At 36.1% G+C, this 24,380-nt stretch overlaps 2 protein-coding genes across 2 annotated transcripts; one reads left to right on the forward strand and one right to left on the reverse strand.

Annotated features, from left to right (window-relative positions):
- Positions 1-9,358: 9,358 nt before the first annotated feature.
- On the forward strand, positions 9,359-12,351 carry egr2a (early growth response 2a). The gene is made up of 2 exons (XM_084097456.1): positions 9,359-9,687; positions 11,091-12,351. Exons 1-2 carry the CDS (start codon positions 9,531-9,533, stop codon positions 12,092-12,094), a joined length of 1,161 nt encoding a protein of 386 aa, XP_083953582.1. The 5' UTR covers positions 9,359-9,530; the 3' UTR covers positions 12,095-12,351.
- Positions 12,352-12,527: 176 nt separating this feature from the next.
- On the reverse strand, positions 12,528-14,665 carry adob (2-aminoethanethiol (cysteamine) dioxygenase b). Its single transcript, XM_084097467.1, has one exon. It carries the CDS (start codon positions 14,460-14,462, stop codon positions 13,692-13,694), a length of 771 nt encoding a protein of 256 aa, XP_083953593.1. The 5' UTR covers positions 14,463-14,665; the 3' UTR covers positions 12,528-13,691.
- Positions 14,666-24,380: the final 9,715 nt, after the last annotated feature.

The raw sequence follows: 24,380 nt of genomic DNA on the forward strand, positions 1-24,380 counted from the left end.
GTGTGTGGTGACCTTTACGGTCTATGGCAGTGACGTCAGATCGGAAGCCGGACTCCACAGTGTATGACGCCATCTCCTGGACAACACCGGTGCATCACTTATATCAGACAAACTGAGGAGAAAATACTATTGCGTGCGTAAATATTGTGGAATGCTTGGTTTGTAGATGAGCAGCAGTGCATTACGAGGCTTTGCGTCACATGGAGGCTATAAATGGATCGTTCTCACGACATAATTAACAAGAAAAATCACAGATGCTACTGTACTCAATGTCGCAATCACATCTGATACATCTATATATGGCCCAGTTTCACAGACAGGGTTTAGATTAAACCAGGATTAGGACTTAGTTCAATTAGTTGATATGTAACGTGTCTTAGAAAAAAAACATTATTGCATCTTGAGACAAAACAATGACACTGACATGTTTTAAGATATATTAGTGCAAGTTGCTTTCAGTTAAAACAGCTCAAACATTCATTTTAGTCTGGGACTAGGCTTAAGCCTTGTCTGTGCAATAGTCAGTACAAAATAGTAATTTTTAAACAAAAATATTGTGTTGTCAGCCAATTTGCATGTTATATTGACATTCAAACGTTACATTTCAAGCTCAGTATTTTAACTTGGGTGAAAATGCAGTGATCAGTTGTTTGCAGATTTTCTTGGCACTAAATTTTGATCTATTCAGAATTCATTCCAAACATACTGTAACAAGGCTGAAATAATGTAACGTTTATGGCTAGAGACAATAATAATTACTTAAGGGTAGTTTAATTATTCAACTGTTCCGGGGGTCTATTTTCGGTAGCACTTTAATTTAAAGTTAAGAGGTCAGAGGTCACTCTTCAACTCGACTCGCGTACAGCCATTATCAGAAGCCAGTCATTATGGTTAATAAAGTCATAAATATTATATTATAATATTATATTACATAAAAATTAGATATTTTTCTTACAAAAACGCATCGCTTCACTTCAGAAGGTCTTTATTACCCCCCTGGAGTCGTATGAATTACTTTTTATGATGGATGGATACACTTTTTTTGGGCTTCAAAAATCTAAGGTACCATTCACTCCCATTATAAAGCTTGGAAGTGCCAGGATATTTTTTAGTATAACTCTGATTGTGTTTGACTGAAAGAAGAAAGTCATATACATCTAGGATGGCTTGGGTGAGTAAATTATGGGATCATTTTACTTTTGGGTGAACTAACCCTTTAATGTGATGTCGTTACACGTTACTACATGTGCTTAACAGTATATTATGCAAAATTACAAGTAGCTAACCCTAAACCAAATCCTAACCGTAACTCTACAGTAAGTACATGTAGTTACTTAATATTACTCAGTACTTATCTGGAGTCGGTACAATGTAACTGTCAACTTAAAATAAAGTGTAAGCCTATTTTCTGTTTAGACTCTTTTCATCTGATATCATTGATTCTGTAATAACACATTGTGATAGGTTGATTTGGATGTTTTATTGGATCTGTAGGCTGGTGTACTCCAGCGTGTGCACATTGGGGGTGGATGTTTTGTCTTTAACCATTCAAAGAGTCATCTGTGCAATATCTGCTGGCAGAACAGCTGAAATAAGACATAACATGAACAATAACATCAAATCAGTTCAAGTCCCGTCATTTGTTATAATACTCAAATACACACCACCATCACACAGATGAAGCACATAAAGTCATGGAAAACGAGAGCGATAGTGGTATTTCAGCTGGCCCATGTTGATTTTCCATCTAATGATCCACGCTCCCCATCCTCTCCCTGCTGCTGCTTTCTGTCTTTGTTTCTTGGTGATGACATGGGCAATACCATCAAACTATAGGGCTTGGTCATCCATCTTCCTGCTCTTTCCTCCTACGCACGGGGAATTTCGCGTGATGGGGGTTCACTGATCCCTGTGAAAAACACAACTGGAGCTTCTTATCCAGGAATACTTGGCGTGGGTTATTATTGCATGCTATACATCTGCTTAGAAGTTCTTGAAATTACTCGTCAGTTAATCAGATATAACTGTAAAATTGCATTTAATGAATACTTATATTAATAAAAAAAATATTAAATATTTAAAATGCATATTAAATTAATTTAAAATACTTAAATATTAAAATAAATAAAAATGTTGTCTTGGTAACTTACAGAAATATACCTTTTAAGTTGTAAAATACTAAAACTAATTTTAAAATAAATTGAAGCTAAATAGTAAAAATAAAAAATTCTAAAACTTTTATATATATATATTGGATTATTGTTATGGATATTATTATGTATTTATTTAATAATTAAAAAAATAATAATAATTAATTATTGTTATTATATTATTATGGATATTGTTATATATATATTGGATGTCCAATATATATATAACAACTGAAAGTATTGAAATAAATGCTAATTCAAATATAATAAAAAAATACAATAGTATAAAAATACTACATAGAGAGATAAATGATGAATGAATAAATATTAATAAAATAACAACATACTGTATGTTATAGCACCCGTGACTTTGTTTCTGTATTTAATTTAGTTTTTTAGTTTTTATGACAAAACTGTTATAAGGCCTCGAGATCTTATGCCAAGTTCTAATATTTTAAATAAACATGTTCTAACTACCTGGATAGTCACATTTTCCTAATTAAACATTTAAATAGACTAATATAAAGTATTTTACTGTATGCTGAGCATCTGTGCAACACTTACTTTATACTTTATACAGCTTAACACTATTGCACACCCATAAACAACGAATGATTCTGGTATAGTTTAATAAGAGACAATAATATACATACGGCTTCATTTCCTAATTGTTAATTACAGACTGTGGCTTGTTCTCCGGCATTGGATTAAACAGTAATTTAGTTGCTGTATCATCTTGAGCTGTATGTGCATGCGGGCAAAGCTTTGTGCTTTTGCTGGACGGCGATTCTGAAACATCAGCCAAAATCTTAATGACGAGCCTGCAGTGAGGCTGTTTGTGTAATGTTCTGCCCTGGCAATGTTATACCTAAATAAATTGCACTTCCTGCTATCAAATAGCTTGATAACTGAGAATGAGCTTCCATTCATAACAATGGAGGTAAATCAAGTAAGGATAACATCTTATTACATTTAGAATTAAAATAAATTTCAGCTTTTTTTAATAATCAATTCTTAAAAATCTAACCATCCCCTAGACTATTTAGGATGTCCAATGGATTTGAAAGAGTTAGACCAAAGAAAGGCTAAATATATACAGAAAGACTGTGCACTCATATTACTTATGAATGGGAGAAAGTGCAACGCGCAATATGGCGGAATAAGTCCCGCCTTCTAAATAAAAGAGCCAATCGCTGAATGATAAAGTCAGGCATGATATCACGTTTTGGGCCAATAGGCATTCGGCAGTTAGTATCACACTGGTTCCCTCGACAAAAAATTTCCATAGGCTTTTAGGTTACCGCAAAAACAAAACAAAAACATGTTTACGTACACGTTTTGTCCATCAAGATAATGTTCACAGATGAACACAACTTTTGTGAATGTTGAAGCCTAAATTAAATACAGTCGATGGGAAGTAAAAAGCTAAAGGTAGGCTATAAACGATACACCACGGTCACACGACTTCAAAGTCACCACCACTAAGCTTCCGACAACTCTTTCGGTTCTCATCTAAAAACTTTTTCCCAGAAAGTTTGACATATAGCTTATATGGGCACAATTATAAGCATAACGAGGCTGTTAAAGCGGACTGAGATTACCTGTTTGGTGTGATGACGTTTAACCTCCCCCGCGCGCGTTTAGGACTGCACATGCGCATTGGCTCGTCTAGCCTGAAAAATACGCATTTTTAACGCTATTTAAGAAAACGAATCAGCATTTATGGGCTAGTTCATGTCAGAGTTTGTTACTGACTTTAACAGACTTTACTTGAAAGGGACTTTGGTTAGACAGAGGTCTCCAAAGCTCTCCAGGTGTCTGATAGAGGTGGCCAGCGTTGGGGAAAGTTACGTTTAAAAGTAATGTGTTGCAATTATTATAGAAAGTAATGTTACGTTACTTTTGTGTTACATTTTCTCACCTGGGCTTGCTTGTGAAATGAATAAGCCTCAGGCTGAAGTCAGTCAATAAATGAGAAAGCAAAGTAACTTGCTTTACTTATTTGATCAGATATTTAGTTGTAAATTTAAAAGTAATATGTGACCCTGGACCACAAAACCAGTCACATGGGTGTAGATATATACATAATCTAAAAGCGTAATAAATACGCTTTCTATTGATGTATGGTTTGTCAGGATAGGACAATATTTGGCCGAGATACAACTATTTAAAAATAGTATCTGAGTATATGAGTGTATAATAACGGAATCTGAGGGTGCAAAAAAATCGAAACATTGAGAAAATCGCTTTTAAAGTTCTCCATTTATGTTTGTGATTGTGCAGCATTCACTCACAAAAATAAATGTTTTATATATTTATGGTAGGAAATGTACAAAATATCTTCATGGAACATGATCTTTACTTAATATCCTAATGATTTTTGGCATAAAAGAAAAATCGATAATTTTAACCCATATAATTGGCTATTGCCACAAATATACCAGTGCGACTTGTGACTGATTTTGTGGTCCAGGTTCACATGTGAGTAACAATTTATTTTACATTTTACAATTTATTTTTATTTTATGTTACTATAGTAATTACTATAAACTGCATAATTACATAATAATAATACATTTTATTTATAATGCACTTTTCTTATACCCAAAGCGCAACAACAAGTACAGTACAAAAGTACATTCGTAAATAATAATTTTTTTTTGCAACTAACCTAACCTAAACCATACCCTAACTCTATAGTATGTGTTTAATTTGTATTACTCAGTACTCAAATGTATGATTACACTGTAACACGAACACCTTAAAATAAAGTGTAACCGTAATATGTTACTTTAAAAGTAATCTGATTACTTGTAATGCGTTACCCCAACACTGGAGGATGTTACACATTACTACATAAAAAGTCTCAAAAAGTGATCAAAACTGAAACGTAAGACAGTGTTGCCGTTATCCGAGTTGGACCCCCATCACTAGAGGGTCAGCTGTTCGGGAAGCCACGCCTTTAGAGTAACACGCTTAAACCACAACCCTCACACCTACTCAAAGAGACGCTCTGTGGGCCAATCCGCTGGCCTCCCCAAATCCCACTCATTACCATACCAGCTCCAGTTTGTGAGGGTGTTTGGAGGTGGGAACAAGTGCATTGTCCAGGGTTTCTGAATGAATAGAAAAGCACATGAAGAGATGTAGAGGAGCATATCTGATCAGTAGTGGGAATGTTTGGGTACAAACAGCAGAAGAAAGCTGTGGAGGACCTGGACGAGAGAAAAGATCTACGTCGATATTTCTGGCCATGAAAATCAAACACGTCTTCAGCAGAATGCAGCCATCAAGAATGGTAAGTGTAAAACTTTACATTTGCAGTGTTTTAGAGGAATGCATGAGTGTGAAAAGAGTTGAAAAATTATGATTAAATATTTAGATTTCATCACATTTGTAAAAAGATATAGACCTACTGTTCAAATGTTTGGGGGTCAGCAAGATTTTATTTTAAAGAAATTAATACTTGTATTCAGCCAGACTGCATTCAATTGATCAAAAGTGACAGTAAAGACTTTTATTTATTTATTACAAAAGATTTCGATTTCAAATAAATGTTGTTCTTTTGATCTTTTAATTCATACTGAAAAAAATTGAATTCCACATTTGTATTACACAAAAAAAATATTAAGGAGCACAACCATTTTCAACATTGATAATAATAAATATTTCTTGAGCAATAGATCAGCATATTACAATGATTTCTGAAGGATTTTTCAGCTTTGCTATCACATGAATAAATTAATGTTAAATAGTTAAAATGGAAAAATGTTTTTTTTTTTTGATTGAAATAAATTTTCACAATACTATTTTTACTATAAATCCTTACCACTTTTTATATTCATTCTGTGATTATTCATAACTTCATTACTATTTCTAGTGATATATATATAACTAAATTTTCATATATATATATATATATTTCTAGTGATATATATATATATATATATATATATATATATATATCACTAGAAATATATATATATATATGAAAATTTAGTTATTGCAAAAAAACTAAACAAAAATTAAATAAATAATTTAGTTTCTTTGTGAATAAAACAACTGACAATGTAAATGAGCAGTTATCGAAACTTGATGAATGAATTTCTTTGACTAAATTACACGAGTAAAAAGATTCAGATGGAAGTGTGTACAGGCCTAAAGGGGTGATTTATCAAAAAGCTGCATTTAACAGAGGCGTGTTGTGTTATAAAAAAAAGAATAATGAGTTTTGGAGAAATCAGAGAGTGACGTTTGATTAATCGTCGTGTGCAGGGGTCACCAAACCCCCACGCAACACCAAAGCCAACGCAAACAAAATGGGCTGTGAACCCGTCCCAACATGGCGCTGCGTGGGCGAGCGAGGCATACAGGGCATAAGAGGGGCACAAAGGGAGGGGGCTGTTGGGACGGGGGGTACCAAACAACCCGCCGAAATAATCTACCATCTGCTATGAAGAATACACTTTATTTAAAAATATATTTTTTAATATATATATATACAATGATCAATTTTCTATTACCAGTCATTTTTAATATTTTCGCTATCATTTTTGGTCATATTTCTGCTATAACTGGTTGTCTTGTGAGTTATATAAGTATTCTGTCTTTCACAGCTGCAATTAACTTTTCCTGGTGAATAGCAGCACTGACACAATAGCAAAGAAATTTTTGTGTCTGTAGGCGTAAGACAAAGGAAGCAAACATTTGCGCTGCCCCCAACAATTTTGAGAATGAATAGATGTTCGGCTTTTGTGAGAAACATGCTATTCATTTAACAAGACACCTGAACTCACAGATCATAATAACAGACCGAGCTGTCCAACACAGGGCACTTCAGTTATACCCAATTGAAATTTTTAACAAGAAGGCAACAGATTTTGAACAGGTTTTCGCAGACGGCAAACATCTGATTCTCTGAATGACAGAGGCTGTTGAGAATCACTCAGACTAACTGCTGGAGGATGTTGCAGGGCTATCAAACACCACATCAGAGATGACAGGAAGGGAAGTGTGTGTTAATACTGAGGACCTGAATTCTCATTAATGAGACGTCATTACACACAACGACAGAATGACTGGCTTTAGTAGTAGTTACTCCAATTCCAGGTACTATAAAAACTCTTAAATACAAGGTTTGTTAGGGTTCTTTACTCAACTCCAAAAAACTGTTCTTTTGGCACAAAACGTTCCTGAGACAAATACACACACACACACACACAAACAAACATACAATTAACTTTTTTGGCACAAAAAGTTCCTGAGGTTAAAAATCAAATGAAATTGATTAAATAAATAAATGAACAAGCGTGGGAACGAGTGAAAAAACACCTAAAACCACAACTAAAAATGAAATATGTAAACAAGCGAGGGAACGAGAGAGAAAAAAAACACCTAAAAATGCATCCATTATATTTAATTAAATAAACAAACGAGGGGAAAATAGCCAAAAATGCACCTAAAATTACATTTAAATAAATAAATGAAACTTTTGGCACAAAAAAAGTTGATAGATAGTCAGACAGAAAGTTTCTGAGTTAAATAAAATTAAAAAATAAAAATGCATTAATGTGTTATGATTATTTCAGTCTTCTAGTGATAAATTATGTATTGATCTGAAAAGTTTAATCCACTTTTGCGTGATGTTTCCAAATGTTCAGGCAATAAATAAATCATTAACATGTGTTTGGAAGCACGGTTTTGCCATACATCAGTATATAGATGAATAAAAATGTGTACAGCTTAATCTTTTCATATTAAATCTGAGTTCGATCCGTTAAATAAGATCCTGAGAGCTGGGTTTGCACTAACTGATATACTGGATGCACAGAAGCTCCGTCAGCATGCAGAGCTGTGCCTGTGGGCGAGTGTGAATGGGAACAGAAGCAGATGCAGATCTATTCAGAGAGGCTTCACTTGCGCTAGGACTCCATGGAGAAGGGGCTGTTCCATGGTGTGGGTGGCTATGAGTTAGGCCTCAGTCGCACATACAGCAAGCGCTCTGTTGCTCATGCTGCCACGAATCAAAATAGAACATGGTGGCAGGAAAACAAAAAGTGACGAGAGGGATGATGAAGAGCCGAGGACGGCCTTGCATGTGTCCGTCATACTAAGGGAGAACAGAAAGAATAAGATCTTCACTGTAAAAATGTTTTAAGTACAATCAACTTGGACGTTTCAAGCATTAAACTGACTTTAAAAATGAGTGGAATCTTGTATAAAAAGTTGAATATTGCTTAACTTTGATGAGCTTAACTTTAAAGCAAAGTAAAAACATATGTTGTCAATGTCACTTATGAAATGAAAACTTATTGATCATATAATTTTTTACAGTGTAGGGTCTATTTATTTATAAATATATTCTATGCCATATCTAACTACATATATAGGCTATATATATATATATTATATATATATATATATATATATATATATATATATATATATATATAGTGACATTTGGAGACCAAATGTAAACTAACAGTGCTTGCAATGAGATTGAGAGTTTTTGAAATCCTTAAAAATGCTGTAAAAGACGAAAATATAGTTAAATATTAAAATTGTTTGCAACCCCTAAGGCTGAAAACATACCTAAAGTCTTTTATTTTTATTTATTTTTTGTTTAATCACAATAGTCTTGATTTGTTGTAGAGGAAAAATCGTTCTGTATATGAATACATATGTTTCCTTAACACTCTAGAGACTAGAATAACTTTCCAACATATTCAAATATCACTTTCCTGAATCTCGTTGTATTGCGGTTCTTCCGTGGGACGCGAGCTCGGCGCGGCTCGTTATTTTCCGTGTCGAGTTTCCCGGATGCGTCCCATATAAGGCAAAAGGGGCGTGTTTGAGATTACCGGATGATAACCATTTATGGGATGCGCCGTAACCGGAATTCCTGATAACAACATACACCAAAAGTTAACAAAAAAAACATCTAATTATTCCCACAGACCACAAATATATTTAAATATAACATCAACATATCCAGAACATTTCAATCCCATTTTTTTTTAAAGAAAATAATAGTAATGTCCTATTCAGAGATATTATGTCTAAAAAGAGAGGTCGTGTCAAGCAGGAAAAAAAAAAAAAAAAAAAAAAAGGAAGAAGAAGCCCAACCCGTTTTTCTGTCCTTTTATGGTCAGTGACGTCACTGGACATTGACAGGCTCTTCATAAATGCATTCTACGAGATAAAGTTTCACTTATTGTCGCGGCATATATGAAGGGAGCAGATGAGTTCAAACCCGATGCGTGCGTTTATGATGGAGTGAGCACGTTCATAACACATCAACTAGATCAAAAACGCTCTGAGAACAACTTAATAAAATTCAACCTGCTTTTTATATTTTTATAAACAACACCGAGGATCAAAATGACAGCAACAGCTAGCAGAGATCAAATTAACGCGTCGCTCCATGATTTAATGCGCTGTCTGCCTTCACACATCTACTCTCTGGATGAGATTCCCTCATCAGTGCCGATGGGATTCTCTGATGTTTGTTCTGAGCAGTTCAGTGAGGCGTCGGGAGGTAAGAATACTGTAGAGATGCTTACATATTAAAATTAATAGGCACAATGGGCTGTTGCTCAATAACATATATATTTTTTAGAGAATTGATTGAGCAGTGCTTTGTAAGTTAAATTCAAACAACTTGATCAAAATTTAGGGTTATTATTTTTGGTATAGATTTACAAAATATAAGTAAAATACATTTACAAAATATAAGTTCAACAGTTCAACCTTCATTTAGGCTACTCTTGCCTTGCATGCCATGTTTTACTTATATTTTGTCAATTTATTATGTTGTCAAAACAATCGTGAATAATCTGTGTGAATAATAATGTGTATATATATGTATATATTATATATATTTGTGTGTGTGTTAGTGTGTATACTGTATACATGTATATATTTATACATATATCACTATACAAAAGTTGCTGTAAATTTTAAGTACAATCAACTTGGATGTTTAAGCAATTTCAACTTAAATACGTTAAAATTAGTGAAATCTTGTATAACTTATAAAAAAGTTGAAAATTGCTTAACTTATTTTGATGAGTTAAAGCAATGTAAAAACATGTCGTCATAACTTAATCATATAGTTTAGATATACACACACACAGACATGTATATATAATATTTACACATATATATATATTATGTAAACAAAAACTTTTATGTTAGATGGAATTAATCGATTTGACAGCACTAAAATGTATACAATTTATTATTGACTACAATTTGTTGTCCAAATCAATAGTTTGATCTTACGTACCTTTTACTTTTTTGTTGCTTTTATCAATTGCTTGTTTATTTTTTATTGTTTATATTGCGATGAAAAGCCTATAATAGTCTGTTTATGCCGGGTCATGTTGTCACAAAAACTGAACGGAAATGTTCAATAACATTTACTTGGGTATAAACTGACTTTCAGAAATTAACTCAAACACACTGGAGAAAAAAACCTTATAATAGGCCTGTTAATTTAGTTCAATTTTTTTTTAGAAAAAATAAAGATATTTATTAAGTTCACTTAAAGGAAACACATAAGTATACTTGCAGTATTAAAATTATTACTGGTATATTTGCTGAAAGTATTCTTTAAAGTGTACTTTCATAAACAAAAATGGGTTAGAAGTGTATAACTAAATGAAGTCTACCTCAAGTTAACTTTTTCTTTAGTATTGCAACTATATTTAGTATATTTACTGCAATCTGTCCAATCAGAATACAGAGAAATACCCGCATATACTTCGCCACCTACATACCAACAATCTTTTAAAAACAAATAGCTAACTGAATATTTCTAGAGTAGATCCCACTCGGTGGAAACACGATTGGCTGGAAACAGGCTGCACATGTACGTTTCACCTATAACGTAGTAAGAAGGAATTGCTCAATCTAAAGCTTTTGCTTTGACTTTTCCAGGTTGCTTGAGCACAGACTGCTTCGGCGTTGATAAACGGGGCCTTGATCTGACAGACCCGAGCAAGTTTTCTCCTGTCGCCTACACAGGAAAGATATCCATCGACGCACAAGGAAGTTGGAACCAAGAAGGATTAATCAACTTTGTCAGTGCAGGAGTACAAGATAGGCCACCTTCCTCGGGATCATTCTCCACGGGCTCTCCCGCAGGTCCAGACTGCTCCAAAATAGGCCAAACTCTTCCCAACATGGAGCATATATACACCGGCCCGCCCCCCTACACCTGTAGTGCCGATGGATACCAGGACCCCTCGGCCTACCTGTCGACCACCACGTGCCCCATAACATACGCCACTCCGTCATACTCAGCCCCAAAGTCAGCCATAGACGGGACGCTTTTCTCCATCATTCCCGACTATGGAGGTTTCTATCAGACCAGCAACAGCCAAAGGGACAACATGGCTGCATTTCAGGACATCAAGCCATTTTCGTGCTCTTTGGAGTCTATTAGAGTCCCACCACCTCTGACTCCCTTGAACACCATTAGGAATTTTACTCTGGCGTGTCCGGTTGACGGGTCAAGGCTGCCTGTGGACGGTCACGGCACCAATCCGCAAACCGTCCCACTCAGGCCAATATTGCGGCCACGGAAATACCCGAACCGACCGTGCAAGACGCCGGTCCACGAGCGCCCGTATCCCTGTCCGGCGGAGGGATGCGACCGGAGGTTCTCGCGCTCGGATGAGCTCACGCGTCACGTCCGCATCCACACCGGACACAAGCCGTTCCAGTGCCGCATCTGCATGCGCAGCTTCAGCCGGAGCGACCACCTCACGACTCACATACGCACACACACGGGCGAGAAGCCCTTCTCCTGTGACTTCTGTGGCAGAAGGTTCGCGAGGAGCGACGAGCGAAGGAGGCACACAAAAATCCACCAGAGACAGAGAGATAAAAAGGTGTCAGCGCCCCCTCACAGCTCGAGCGCTGATGCTACAGCGATGTGAACTAACAGTGCAACAAGTTCTGACTGCTGGGTTAGTCATTGCCCCAATTAAACTTGGAACTATCGCTCTGTTTGTGTGCGCACAGAGATGCGAAGGCAGCTTATGAATTAAGTGTTGAATGTGGTTTGTGGTAGGCTAGCTAGACAACGTCCTTATCACAGAATATTTCATGTGGTTCAAAATGCAGTTGTTCTGAGATAGTGTTTACAGTGAGTATTTTTTATTACTGTTATGTGTCTTAATAAATTGTAATAAACACAAAGTCTATTTTTTTGAGAATCAGCTTTTCAGTGAGAGTGACATTGCAAGTTTTGACAACTAGAGGTCGCAATAGAGAAACAAATGTGTGCGGCTGTCCGATTAAAGATGAAAGCGCAGGTTAGTAAAATAGGTCTATATACACTACCGTTCAAACAGTGAGATTTTTAAGAGAAATGAATACTTTTATTCAGCAAGGATTCATTAAATTGATCCAACATTAATAGTAAGAAAAAATGTTTCATGAGCAGCAAATCATATTAGAATGATTTCTGAAGGATCATGTGACACTGAAGATGGAGTAATGATGCTGAAAATTCAGCTTTGCATCACAGAAATAAATTACATTTTAAAATATATTAAAATAGAAAAGTTATTTTAAAATAAAATGCATTTTTGATCGAATAAATTCAAAAACTTCTAAATTCTAAATAAACTAAAATGTATTTAAATAATCAACAAGACCAGTTACCATTGCATCTTTTATTAGTTTAAGTTTATTGGATGAGAAACATAACTTTAGTTTCTTATGTAAAATCAATGTTACAATCTTCCTAATATTTTAAATGTTTCATTTTTTCATTATTATTAATTTTTTTAAACTTGCATCTTGGCTAAGTGCTTTACTGTCATAATTACCAAGAGTGTTCAAAATAGTATCCAGTGTTACTAAACATTTCTGAGCCAGATTGTAGTTCTGATAGCATAATGCGTTAAAACAATATCCGGCAATGGAAACAAGATGATCAGAATCCGGCTCTGTTCGACTATTGTGAAGCCTTTGTTAAACCAAATCTCACATCTGCTGCAAATATTTAAATATTTAATCACATGCTGTACAAAGTGACTCCAGGCAACAGACCAGTAAAGAACAGAGACTTGATCTTTAGATAAATCTGCACAAAAATAAAAGCCAAAAGGTAACTAAAGACAGCAGCTGTGGATTGACACAGGTATTTCAAATAACCATACTCTTGATAAAGTACCCATTCTGACGTATTAAAGGGACGGTTCACCCAAAAATGAAAATGTTGTCATTATTTACTAACCCTCATGTTGTTCTAAACCTGTATGAGCTTCTTTCTTCAACACAAACAATGATATTTTGAAGAATGATGGAAACCAGATAGTTGATGGACCCCATCAATGGCTACCGTCAATTGTCTGGTTACCAACATTTTCCAAAATATCATCTTTTGTGTTCAACAGAAGAAAGAAACTCACAGGTTTGGAACACAAGGCTGTGTAAGTATATGACAAAATGTTCATTTTCAGGTGAACTATCCCTTCAAGTACAAGAACATACAATCTCTAGAATCAACCAGAACCCAGTAGTGCTTCATAGGGACACTTTAGGCCCTGGGTAAGGTTCTCCACCACACCAGAATTCACTAGGCTGTGGTATTTCCATAAGCCACAGATCACCCTGTTCCTGGGCTTCACCATTTCTATCTGCAGTTTCTGAATGAGCATGTAGAACTTTATAATAGTGGCAGTCTCTCCCTTCGTCCGGCTCATATGGCGGCGCTAAGATGTCAAGGAAAGCGGTGGGTCCGTCAACGGCGTCTATCTGGTGGATATTGTCCTTTTGTGGCGACAGCACACACGGGCCGCTGTCCTCCGTGTATTCCCCCACAGACCTCAGCACTGAAGGCCGTAAAGAGCTCCTCTGGAAGGGCATCAGTGGAGGGTTGAACTGCACACCGCTGGGTCCCTCTCTGGGTTTATCCAGCCTGTCGAAACAGCTGATCCGTACCTTTCCGTAGATCACTTTCAGCAAGCCGTACATTCCCGGGTGATCATGCAGGGGTATAGAAGCACCAGTCTTTAATAAAAACACCCCCATGCTGAAGGCGTCGGTCTCGAAGATGTGCATGTATGTGACGGGAGGCGCGAGACGCTGAGGCGGCATCACCGACGCGCTCTCGACGCTCCGCGGTACAATCTTCAAATCGGCCGCTCTGACCTCCGCTAAAAGGTTTTTCAGCTTGCTTTGATTTTCCAAGAACACTTTATTGTGTTCTCCGACAATAGAAGGGTTTCGGAAAGTCGTAAGGGCCTGTTTGGCGATTTTCTGGACAGTGGAAGTCATATTGTCTCGTGGCATCATAACGCAAGTGTCCAGCGTCAACTTGCCTTTCAACTTCACGCGCCGCTTTTCACGCGCTACAACTCGTAATTCAGAGATTACCTTCTTATTTGGGCCGTCAGTGTGTAAAAGCTTAAGGGAACCTCCGGGAATACCGTTAGGATCAAGCCATTCCTGGCCATGACTACTCCATATAGAGGCATCAGATTCACACGTACGCAATGTCAACACTGCCTAACGTCACACAGAGAATTATGGGAAATGTAGTGTTTTACTATTGTGTAGTTGAGGAGATAATGCTAAACGAATCATTTTACAAACGTGTGCTTTTTATAGCTGTAAAATTTAATCAAATCTGGTCTGTCACGAATAAAAATATCTTTGTAAAGATCTGTATGGACGTTATAAGAGATATTACACTTAAACCGGTTACTACAACTCCCATAACACTTGCTCTTCAAGGGGCAATGACACTTCGGTCCTTCACCACCTCTCACGCTTTGAAAATGCCGTTAGTGTGGCGTGTGACCCCCCAAAGAGTGTTTTGACACATAAAAGTATAAATATCATTCCATTACATGCAATATATCAAACCAAATGACATTTATTTTAAAGAAAAAGAGCATAGGCTATCCAACAGAATGAAGAAGTTTGTAATACGCTAACCTATTGAAATACTAAGGAATGCCATAGATGTAAGTTCAAACTTAGGACAAAAAATATTTAGACACTTTTTGGTCATCAAACATGTGATTAATTACACGTGGTTACACTACTGACACCTGTGTGGACTTGAGGGGAACTGACGTTATGTGCGTGTGTGTGTCATAGGTGTGCGTGCGTGTGTGCGTGTAAGCGAGCGAGCGAGCGTGAGACGGGGAGGGAAGTATAATAGTCAGTTAAAAATTGTTTATATTAGCTTGTTCTATATCAAGTGCAAGTTACAACATAAATAACTTGTTTATTGGCTTTATTTTCCAAGTATGATTGTACTATCAAAATACCTGGAGTTCACTCTGAAGAATAAGCAGTATGGCCTACACAAATTCCCTCTTTTGCCCAGACTTTGATACAGACTTTTTGCTTTCTGGCTCAAACATTAGAGCACAGAAAATAAAAACTGAACGGTATGACATAAAACACAATGGGCTCCAATGCTGTCTGGTTCCATCGTTCTTCAAAATATCTTCCATAGAAGAAAGAAAGTCACAGGTTTGGAATGACTTGAGGGTGAGAAATCGAATTAACATATTTAGCTGATAAAAGAATTTCAATCCCTTTAGGTTCCATATTTTCTAGGGTCTCAATAATAAATTGACAAAGGGAGACCTATATATGCCTATATTTGCATACAATAAATTGTCACTGTGAAGAGTACTATCCAGGAATAACTATCCCTCTGAACTCTATATACTATACACTGACACTATATACACAGTCTATAATGGAAATATGTCAGCACAATGAGCTGTTTTATGAGTCAATGAGTCTTATAATGAAATCCACACTGACACAATTTAATCATTTGTTATATTTAATCTGATGTTACTCAAAATCAAATTCCAAAATTATGCAAGAAAAACAGACAATTGACATTCTGGCTGTTGCCCAACCAATCATGACTCACAAACATGTTTGAATGACATTGTTTTAAAATATATATTTATAGAGAAAGAGACATGACAGTTTAGTCATCTGTGGTCATGTTGTTATTCCCAAATACTTCGCCTGCTCAGTTGTTGGCATACACTTAAAAACAGAGTTTCTATTAAAAGCTAACGCTATGAAACAGGATGCAACACCACCGCCTACTCCAGTCTTCTGAGCTCGTAAAACAACATACACACTGCATGTGAATCACAATATGAAACATTTTAGATGACATCATGGGGATGCTCTATGTCATCTGAATTCACACCAGACATTAATAAATGCATAAACTCTCTCGTTGTTATGATACATATCATGACCGAATAACACATTTAGCTACGCAAACAAGTCTAATAATATTAGTCTGCTTATTCACTATTTCTCTCTCCTCCTAATAATGTGGCTTGTAAACTTGCTTCATAGCCAACTCAAACAAGTAGAGGCGTCTCAGTCCGTTTATTTATCTTTTTGTAGAAATGGCCGCTACCAAAACAGCTGTAATCCCAACGAGGGGTATGTGTGACCCCAGGCCAGAAGGCTTAAGAACCTAGAAATAGTTTTCTTTGTGAAACTTGTAAAACAGTAAAGAGTTACAGAAGATTAAAAATAACTAATCGTTATTGATGTCATAATTTTTTTTTCTTCAGTTTTGCTTAGCACACCTCTAGTGTGTATGTAACATCACACAATAGTGTCAAGATAGTCTTCAGTTATAATGTCATTGTAGAAATGTGCTTTTTTATTCAGTCTGCCATGGTTAATTTAATAATAGCAGAGGGATTATTGAGATAAATAAAGTGGTTTTTGGCTTGACATGTGATCTCAACATGTCTGCCCTCATGAGGAGACCCACTCACTGTAAAATAAAACATTTATTTTGTATGTGTACAGGATTCTAAACATATTTTGTATTTGGTAAAACTTATGTCAATCAAGAGTCTATCTTTAAGGAAAGAAAAACCATGCAAATCAGTTCACAAATGGGCCTTAAAGGGTTAGTTCAACCCAAAAATGAAAATTCTGTCAGTAATTACTCACCCTCATGTTGTTCCAACCCCGTAAGACCTTCGTTCATCTTCGGAACACAAATTAAGATATTTTTGATTAAATCTGAGAGCTGGATCACTCCTCCATAGGCTTCTAAGACATTATAACTTGCTGGCCCAGAAAATGCATTAAAGACATCGTTAATATAGTCCAAGTGACTACAGTGGCTCAATCTTAAGTTTATCAAGCGACGAGAATACTTTTTGTGCGCAAAAAACCCCAAAATAACGACTTTATTCCACTATTCATTTCCTTCTCTCTGGGCCTCGAGTCTTTTCACGTAGTGTTTTAGCGCAGCGCGTCTGTGTTGCACGTCACACGTAGGCTCACTATTGGCCGACGCTGGTCATGTGTGTGATGTTCATCTTCAGAACACAAATGAAGATCTTTTTGATGAAATCTATGGGCTTTCTGTCCCTCAGCTGACAGCTACGCGACTACCACTTTGATGCTTCAAAAAGTGATTGTAAAAGTAATCCATATGAATATGTATTTTAGTCCAAATTTTCTGAAGAGACCTGACCACTTAATAGGTTGAATTTAGGCTTTTATTCACATATAAACATTCATCAACTCCCACAGATGTGGTAAACAGAGGCTCAAGCATGTTCACTTGACGTGTGAGAACCAATGAGGTTCTTTCTCGTGTTACGCAGCACGATTGAGCTTCAAACACGAGGGTAAATAAATGAATACAGAATTTTCATTTTTACGTGAACTATCCCTTTAAAGGTGCAGTACGCGATTTCTGAGAAAAGCTGTCGAAAGTGGATCAGACCGAGCAGCACAACACACCTGTAGCCAATCAGCAGTAGGGGGCGTGTCCTCTCCGGATGGGGGAGGAGAGAGAGTGAGATTTGAAGAAAGACTGTAGAAAGAGAGATGGCTGAGAGACATTACAAAAGAGAAAAGCTCAGAGGAATATCACTGGAAAAAGAAAAACAAGGATTATGATCAAACAAGAGCTTTAGGACCAGCGTTAATATTTACAGCTCTGGAGAGACGTTAGAGAGCGGGAAGGTCTGAAAACGGATGGCAAGGTTGCTGAGTAACACTGGTTTTGCTTTGTTTCAAAGAATGAAATGGTCATGAATGGCCTCCGTCAGACAAAAACCTTCTGAAAAATGTAAATTGGAGAGATCGTGACCTCAGCATACTAAATGTAATGAGTGACGTCGGTACGAGCCTTAGAGGCTGCAGCCATTTAAGTCCCTCAAAGACAACAATGAGAGCGAACCAATCAAAAACACTACCAAGCGATTCTTTGATCTTCATGTTAATATGAACCATCTTCTCAATTCAAGTAGTACCAGTAAAGCTCTTTACTACAAGCTTTACTCTTTTTGGTCTCTGTTCCTAGATGACAGCTTTGTTTAATGTAGCAGAGAGGTCTTCGCCGTTTGGCCATATACGCTATCTGGTTCATGTGTGTTTCCGTTCTGGAGGTTTATTTTCCCTAACATCTTACTTGGAGGAATAGTTTGCACATAGTTTACACAAACCCACGTTTTTTTCTTCTTCCGCTGAACACAAAATAAAAAGTTTGGCAGGATGTTCAAGCTTTTTTTATACAATGACTTGTGGCGTGACAAAAATCATTCTGCGCCTCACAGAAAGCTATCGTATTGCTTCAGAAGACTTAGGGCCAGATTTACTAACAGCTTGCACCAGCGCAAACCCTCTTTTGACTTTAAAAAAACGACTGTCAGGATTTAATAAAGACACGCAGTGAAAAATGTGTGCTGAAAAGGCATGGACAGGGTGATTTTTGCTGCTGAACTTATTGCATATGCATTTGTAAATAGTGCTTTCAGACGCAAAATCTATGGGAGGACAATATTTAAATGAATCATGGTAAGCTGATTTACTAAGGTTTGCACTTGTCAATTTACTGTTATTTTAAGGCCAAAAACAGCAAGTCTTAAAACACAGACCCTAATCTGTGCTGCTCTTAGTAGACTGCATTGGTCATTATGGAAATGATCCGGCTGTGTCTGTGTTCTTTAATGTGTGTGTCGTCAGTAGACATAGACTTTCCATTCCCATCGCCACTTTTATGGGATTGTGCTCTCACGCTAATTTGCCCTGTTTAGTAAATCTGGCACTTAGTCTAGTGCACAAGTTCAAAACACAGTGCACAGTGCTTGAAGTTGTAAATAGGACAAAGAATTTTACAAGAATTTCAGTCTTTCTATTTTAAAATTTCATGTTTAATTCAATGTATTTTTTGCCATTTCTTTGTAACGGTTTGTGAAATTCACTAGCAATTTTAGTAAATCAAAACCCATTTTTTTAGTGTTGCTGCAAATATATTTAGTACGCTTTTTGTCAGTTTTGGAGCTTTACAGTGTTTGGACCAAGTCACTTTTCACCGCAGCATGAACATTCTTTTAAACATCTCATTTTATGTTTCACAGAAGAAAGAAAATCACTCAGGTTTGGAATGACACGCAAGTGAGTAAATGATAACATTTTCATTTCTTTCAGTCTTTTTTTTTATGTAGAATTGGTGGCTTAATTTACAAAACAAGTCATAATGTCCAACATATAACATACAGAAAAGTTCCTCCAGGGTTCTAGAGTTTTAACATGATTTCTCGAATGAAGTATAACATAGATCTTCGAGATCGTCTTCTCATGATTTACAAAGAAAAAATATCATCAGATAATTTGCAAAGAAATTGGTGCTACCAGTCGCTGAACTTAACATGTTCAGAAACATTATCAAATGTCTTGGGGTGCGTTTTCCAAAACCATCGTTAGCCAATTATGGTCATTAGCTACTTTAAGTCATTTCTGTCGTCACCTCTGGAATGCACAAGGATTACTCTACATCTTCCAAAGTTGGACTGAAAATACACATTTTTAAAAGTCACATGAGATGTGTTGAATAATAAAACTATTTCATACATTGCTGTTTAAGGATGCAGCCAATTTGATCCTACTGGCCTTTAACTTCTAATTCAGGGTTTTTCATAATTGCACAAGAACAAGAAGCACAGAGATCCTAAAATCAGTTTTACATAGATGGTGAAATTGAGGATGACCTCTAGTGCTCATCCACTGTATTGCAGTGATGAATAAGAAGTGAATTAAACATTTTTGAAGACATGTAAAGGCGGACTTTTGATTGTGGTGAATAAGATGAGATGTTATGAATTTAAATTCATATGTAAAACTACAACATCATAAGAAGAAAAAAACTGTAAAAAAGTGCGTCTCATCAAACGAGTGACCATTCAGTTGCCACAAGAGATGGATGACAGACATAGCATTAACAAATCAGTCTTTAATGATCAATTCTAGTCACATTTATTATTCAGAATATCACGTACAGCAGCAAAGATAGCAAAGATAGCGCGAGACTTCAAATCTCACAGTATCACACGTGTAATACAGACAACAATGTTCCGAGAGAAAGGCACAAACATTAAGATAAGTCTAGAGAAAACATTAAAATATCAGCTCAAATTATACACATTATTATCAAGAAACATCAAACAATAGAATCAAAAAAAAGATTTTTTTTAGCTTTGTTCTACCTCTGATTGTCATCTTTAATGGCATACCTACACTTCTAGAGCCCAACCAAATTCACAGAAAAAAAAATCATTAATGTTATTAATATTAGGAATGCATCGGTATACAATTTTTTGGTGAAACAACGGCTGAATAACCTAATCAAACTGATACTGACAAAAAAAAGCCATGAATGGCCACCCATACTGAATACTGTGAAATTCGAACCTGATATTGACAAAATATTGACATAACTAACACTATTATTGTATTGAAAGTATTGAAATACGGTAGATAAGCAACTAATGCTATACTAATCTTATTTTTAGCATCATCCTTATTAATGTTTTCAGTCAGTCCAAAAATTATGTCAACTCTTAAAAATAATGGTTTGAACCAGTGTTGTGGACACTGTGCTCGGCATCCATAATATTAGTTGGGACTAATAATGAGACAATAAAAATACATAGTAGGAAACACTGTCTCAGATCACATCTATAATGCAGATCATTTAGAAAAGAAAAAAATAAGAAAAACTGAAAAAGTGAATTTGGTCGAGCCCTATTATGTTTAGTCTCCAATGTTTTCTGTACAGTATACCGTTTCTTTTCCTCCATCATGAAAGTATTGTCACATATTGCACAAGCCACTGGATAAAGCATTATAGCATGCTCACTCACAATAAAATACCGATGGATGTGAATGATCTCATGCTCGCACAGCACTACAGCACTTCAGATCTCCTTCTAAGTAAACACAAAATATCAAGTAATACAGAAACTTGAAGGAAGCACAAAAGACAAAATAAGATTCTAATCACAGTGTCAGAACTGAACACACAATGGAGTGGATGACATTGCCACCACTGAACAAAACATCACAAACAGAGGTTAAAGGCGCTCTATGTAATTTTTTTGACTGTACTAAAGCATAAAAATACCGTAATGTTTGCAGAGATGTAGGAAACATGCTAAGTTCAAATACTTGTTTCTTTGAGAAACAATCCTACAGCCAGTTATTCTACTTTGAAATGTGCGTTCTGTGTTGTAATGTCTGTTTTTGTTTTGGTCTGTGTGATCCCGCCCACTGCCAATTCACCCAATAGTATTTCGACACTCCGGGTTGCCAGTTGGTGGAAAATACAACGATGGAAGCCAGCAAACAAACTGGGTCAGAGATAGCAAATTCTACCTGACCTAAAAAGCCTTGGCAATAAAAACATTGCAAACATACATTAGCTGATCAACTTATACTGTAAGGCTCGTCGCTTCCTATTGTCAATTATGCACGTTTTTGTTGCGTGTCCTCAATCTGGCAACCCATGTGAGCGTGTAGTCTGAGAAGGACGGGGCGGGAGAAACAACCCTTTCCAATATTTGCAGTACCCAGTTCAACCACTAGCAGTCAATATTACAGAGTGCACCTTTAAAACAAGAATTATAACTAGCTGTTTTTATACTTTCATCTTCTGATCTCAAAATCCAAGTTTTTTTTGTTCGATTTTTTGTATATTTTTAAGGTAAAAGCCTCACACACAAAGCTGAGAGGTCCTATTTAGCTGGTCACATGCAACTGGTACAATAATATGTGAAAAACATCGGAGCCTAAACTGAACAGAACAAGTAAGCCTGAGCTGAAATGTTAGCAAATGCCCTCATTTGGCTTTTCCCCTCAAAACAGACGGTTTTCATATGAAGACTTAAGGTGCTGTGGGTAAGATCTACCCTGCATCTGACACACTACTTACTAGTATTTAAAAAAACATTATCAATTTAAAGTCGAAGTTAAATGAAGGGTCGACCCAAATACATGCATGTAGTGGTCCTTTATCGATAAACACTGCGTCAAACTCTACCAAAAGCACTACCCTGTTCCTCCAATCTGTTTTATGAACACTACCCTCATCATACATACAAGTATATTTCACGTTATACCGTAAATATCAGTATTTCTTGTACATTACCATAACAATGACATCAGGACTTTGGTAATTACTTAAAGTAGCTATACCACAATTCTCTGAATTGTTTCACAGCTCTGCTGAAGATGAGAATAAGTGCTATTGCTCCAGTTATACAGAGCCAAGAATGATCTGATGTCTTTACTGACTGGGAATTATTAAATAAAATGTTCAATTTTAAGCTCTATGAACAAGTTAAAGGGGTCATGACATGAGAAATCTAATTTTCCTCGATCTTTTGACATATATGGGCAAAAAAGAAAAAAGAAACACTGAAACATTTGTCAAAATATCTTTGAACGGTATTAGAGAAAATGTTCCTCTTGGGTGAACTATTCCTTTAAATCAAAGTATTAAATCAGTTGTTTCACAGTTCAGTCAAAGTGCTATTGCTCCAATTGTACAGAATAGCAAAAAGGATATTTTATCAAACTACTTGGCAATGAATTTAAGAACACTTAAGAACATCTATACATATTTCAATAGCTGCATGTTTTAAAACAAAAGAGAACTTTCTCTATTAACGTTTCCTTTTTCTCTCCTGTTTTAAGTTTCTAATGAGGCTGGCTAACAAGCAGGGAAACATATTCATCCCTTTGAAATGTAGCACCACTATTTCAAATACACAACGGTACCTTCGAAAATTTATTTTTTTAAATTAAACCCAATTAAATTTAGATATTTGCTACATACATTTGCTGAAACAGTGCATTTTCTATGAGAGAAAGTTTGTGAACAAACTACAAGCTTAAAGTGGCATAACGTCCGACCTGTGCGACAGGTTTTGTTTTAACATCATCCTCCATTTAGATAATATAACTACATTCATTTTCCTGAACGGTAGATTCAGTTAGAAAACAAGCATGTAACATTACTAACTAGGTTATAGCTCCACTTTATGTAAGCAGCCTGTAATAACAGCTTTATCTATTTAAATTAAAGGGCAGTTTCACCATGTGTTCATTCTAGAGCCAATCTTATTAAAATATTTCACAGATTGACCATAATCACATTTAAGAATCAAATAAGTATCAAATAGCTAATCTGCCATCTGTAGTCGGACATCGCTGATGTTCATTGGTGTTTTGTGTAACAGTGGAGTCCAAAAGTCACTAGTGGAAATTTTTTTTTTAAATGACACTAGTGAAAACACGTTTTTCTTTTGAGTTATTCTTGCTGGCTGCATGCAAAAACAAATTCTGATTTGCTTCCATATGTGGTCCTAAATCAGATACATGTCTGAAGTTTTGCAATGTGACCTCAGTCTGACCAGTTGTATCAGAATTCATCAATCATCACAATTCTGCGCTGATTGGAGTCACTCCAAAGATTTTACATACTGGAAGTTCTTTAGTCACTCAGTGAATATGGAAGACGGCAGTGAAGTTAGTCAGTGGAGGGACGGTGAGCTGTTACACTCATAAGTATTACGGGTCAGTTCAGGATCGTGACAAATGTGAACAGCCAAACAAAAAATTGGACCTGAGCAATAAATCAGAATTGAGCACTAAGGCTTGGAGAGTGAACGTAGCCTAAGGTTCAGTATGCTTTACTAAATCAACATGTGACCCACTGAACTGCCACTTTTCATTACTTTCACTGATGTGCATCTTGAAATCTTGAAAAACCTATCTTTTGTAAAACTTAAAGCAACTCACTGGTTGTTTATGACAATGTGTAAATAAATTTGCACGTTTTTTGTAATAAATTATACACTAACATTCAAATGTTTGGGGCTGGTATGTTTTTTTTGTTTTTTTTTA

This window comes from Abramis brama (genome assembly GCF_963993115.1).
Source record: "Abramis brama genome assembly, chromosome: 21".
NCBI lineage: Eukaryota > Metazoa > Chordata > Actinopteri > Cypriniformes > Leuciscidae > Abramis > Abramis brama.

Coding starts and splice junctions, on each gene's coding strand:
- egr2a (XM_084097456.1), top strand. CDS start 9,531: ATGACAGCAACAGCTAGCAGAGATCAAATTAACGCGTCGCTCCATGAT. Junction 9,688..11,090: donor GTTCAGTGAGGCGTCGGGAG/GTAAGAATACTG, acceptor TGACTTTTCCAG/GTTGCTTGAGCACAGACTGC.
- adob (XM_084097467.1), bottom strand. CDS start 14,462: ATGATGCCACGAGACAATATGACTTCCACTGTCCAGAAAATCGCCAAA.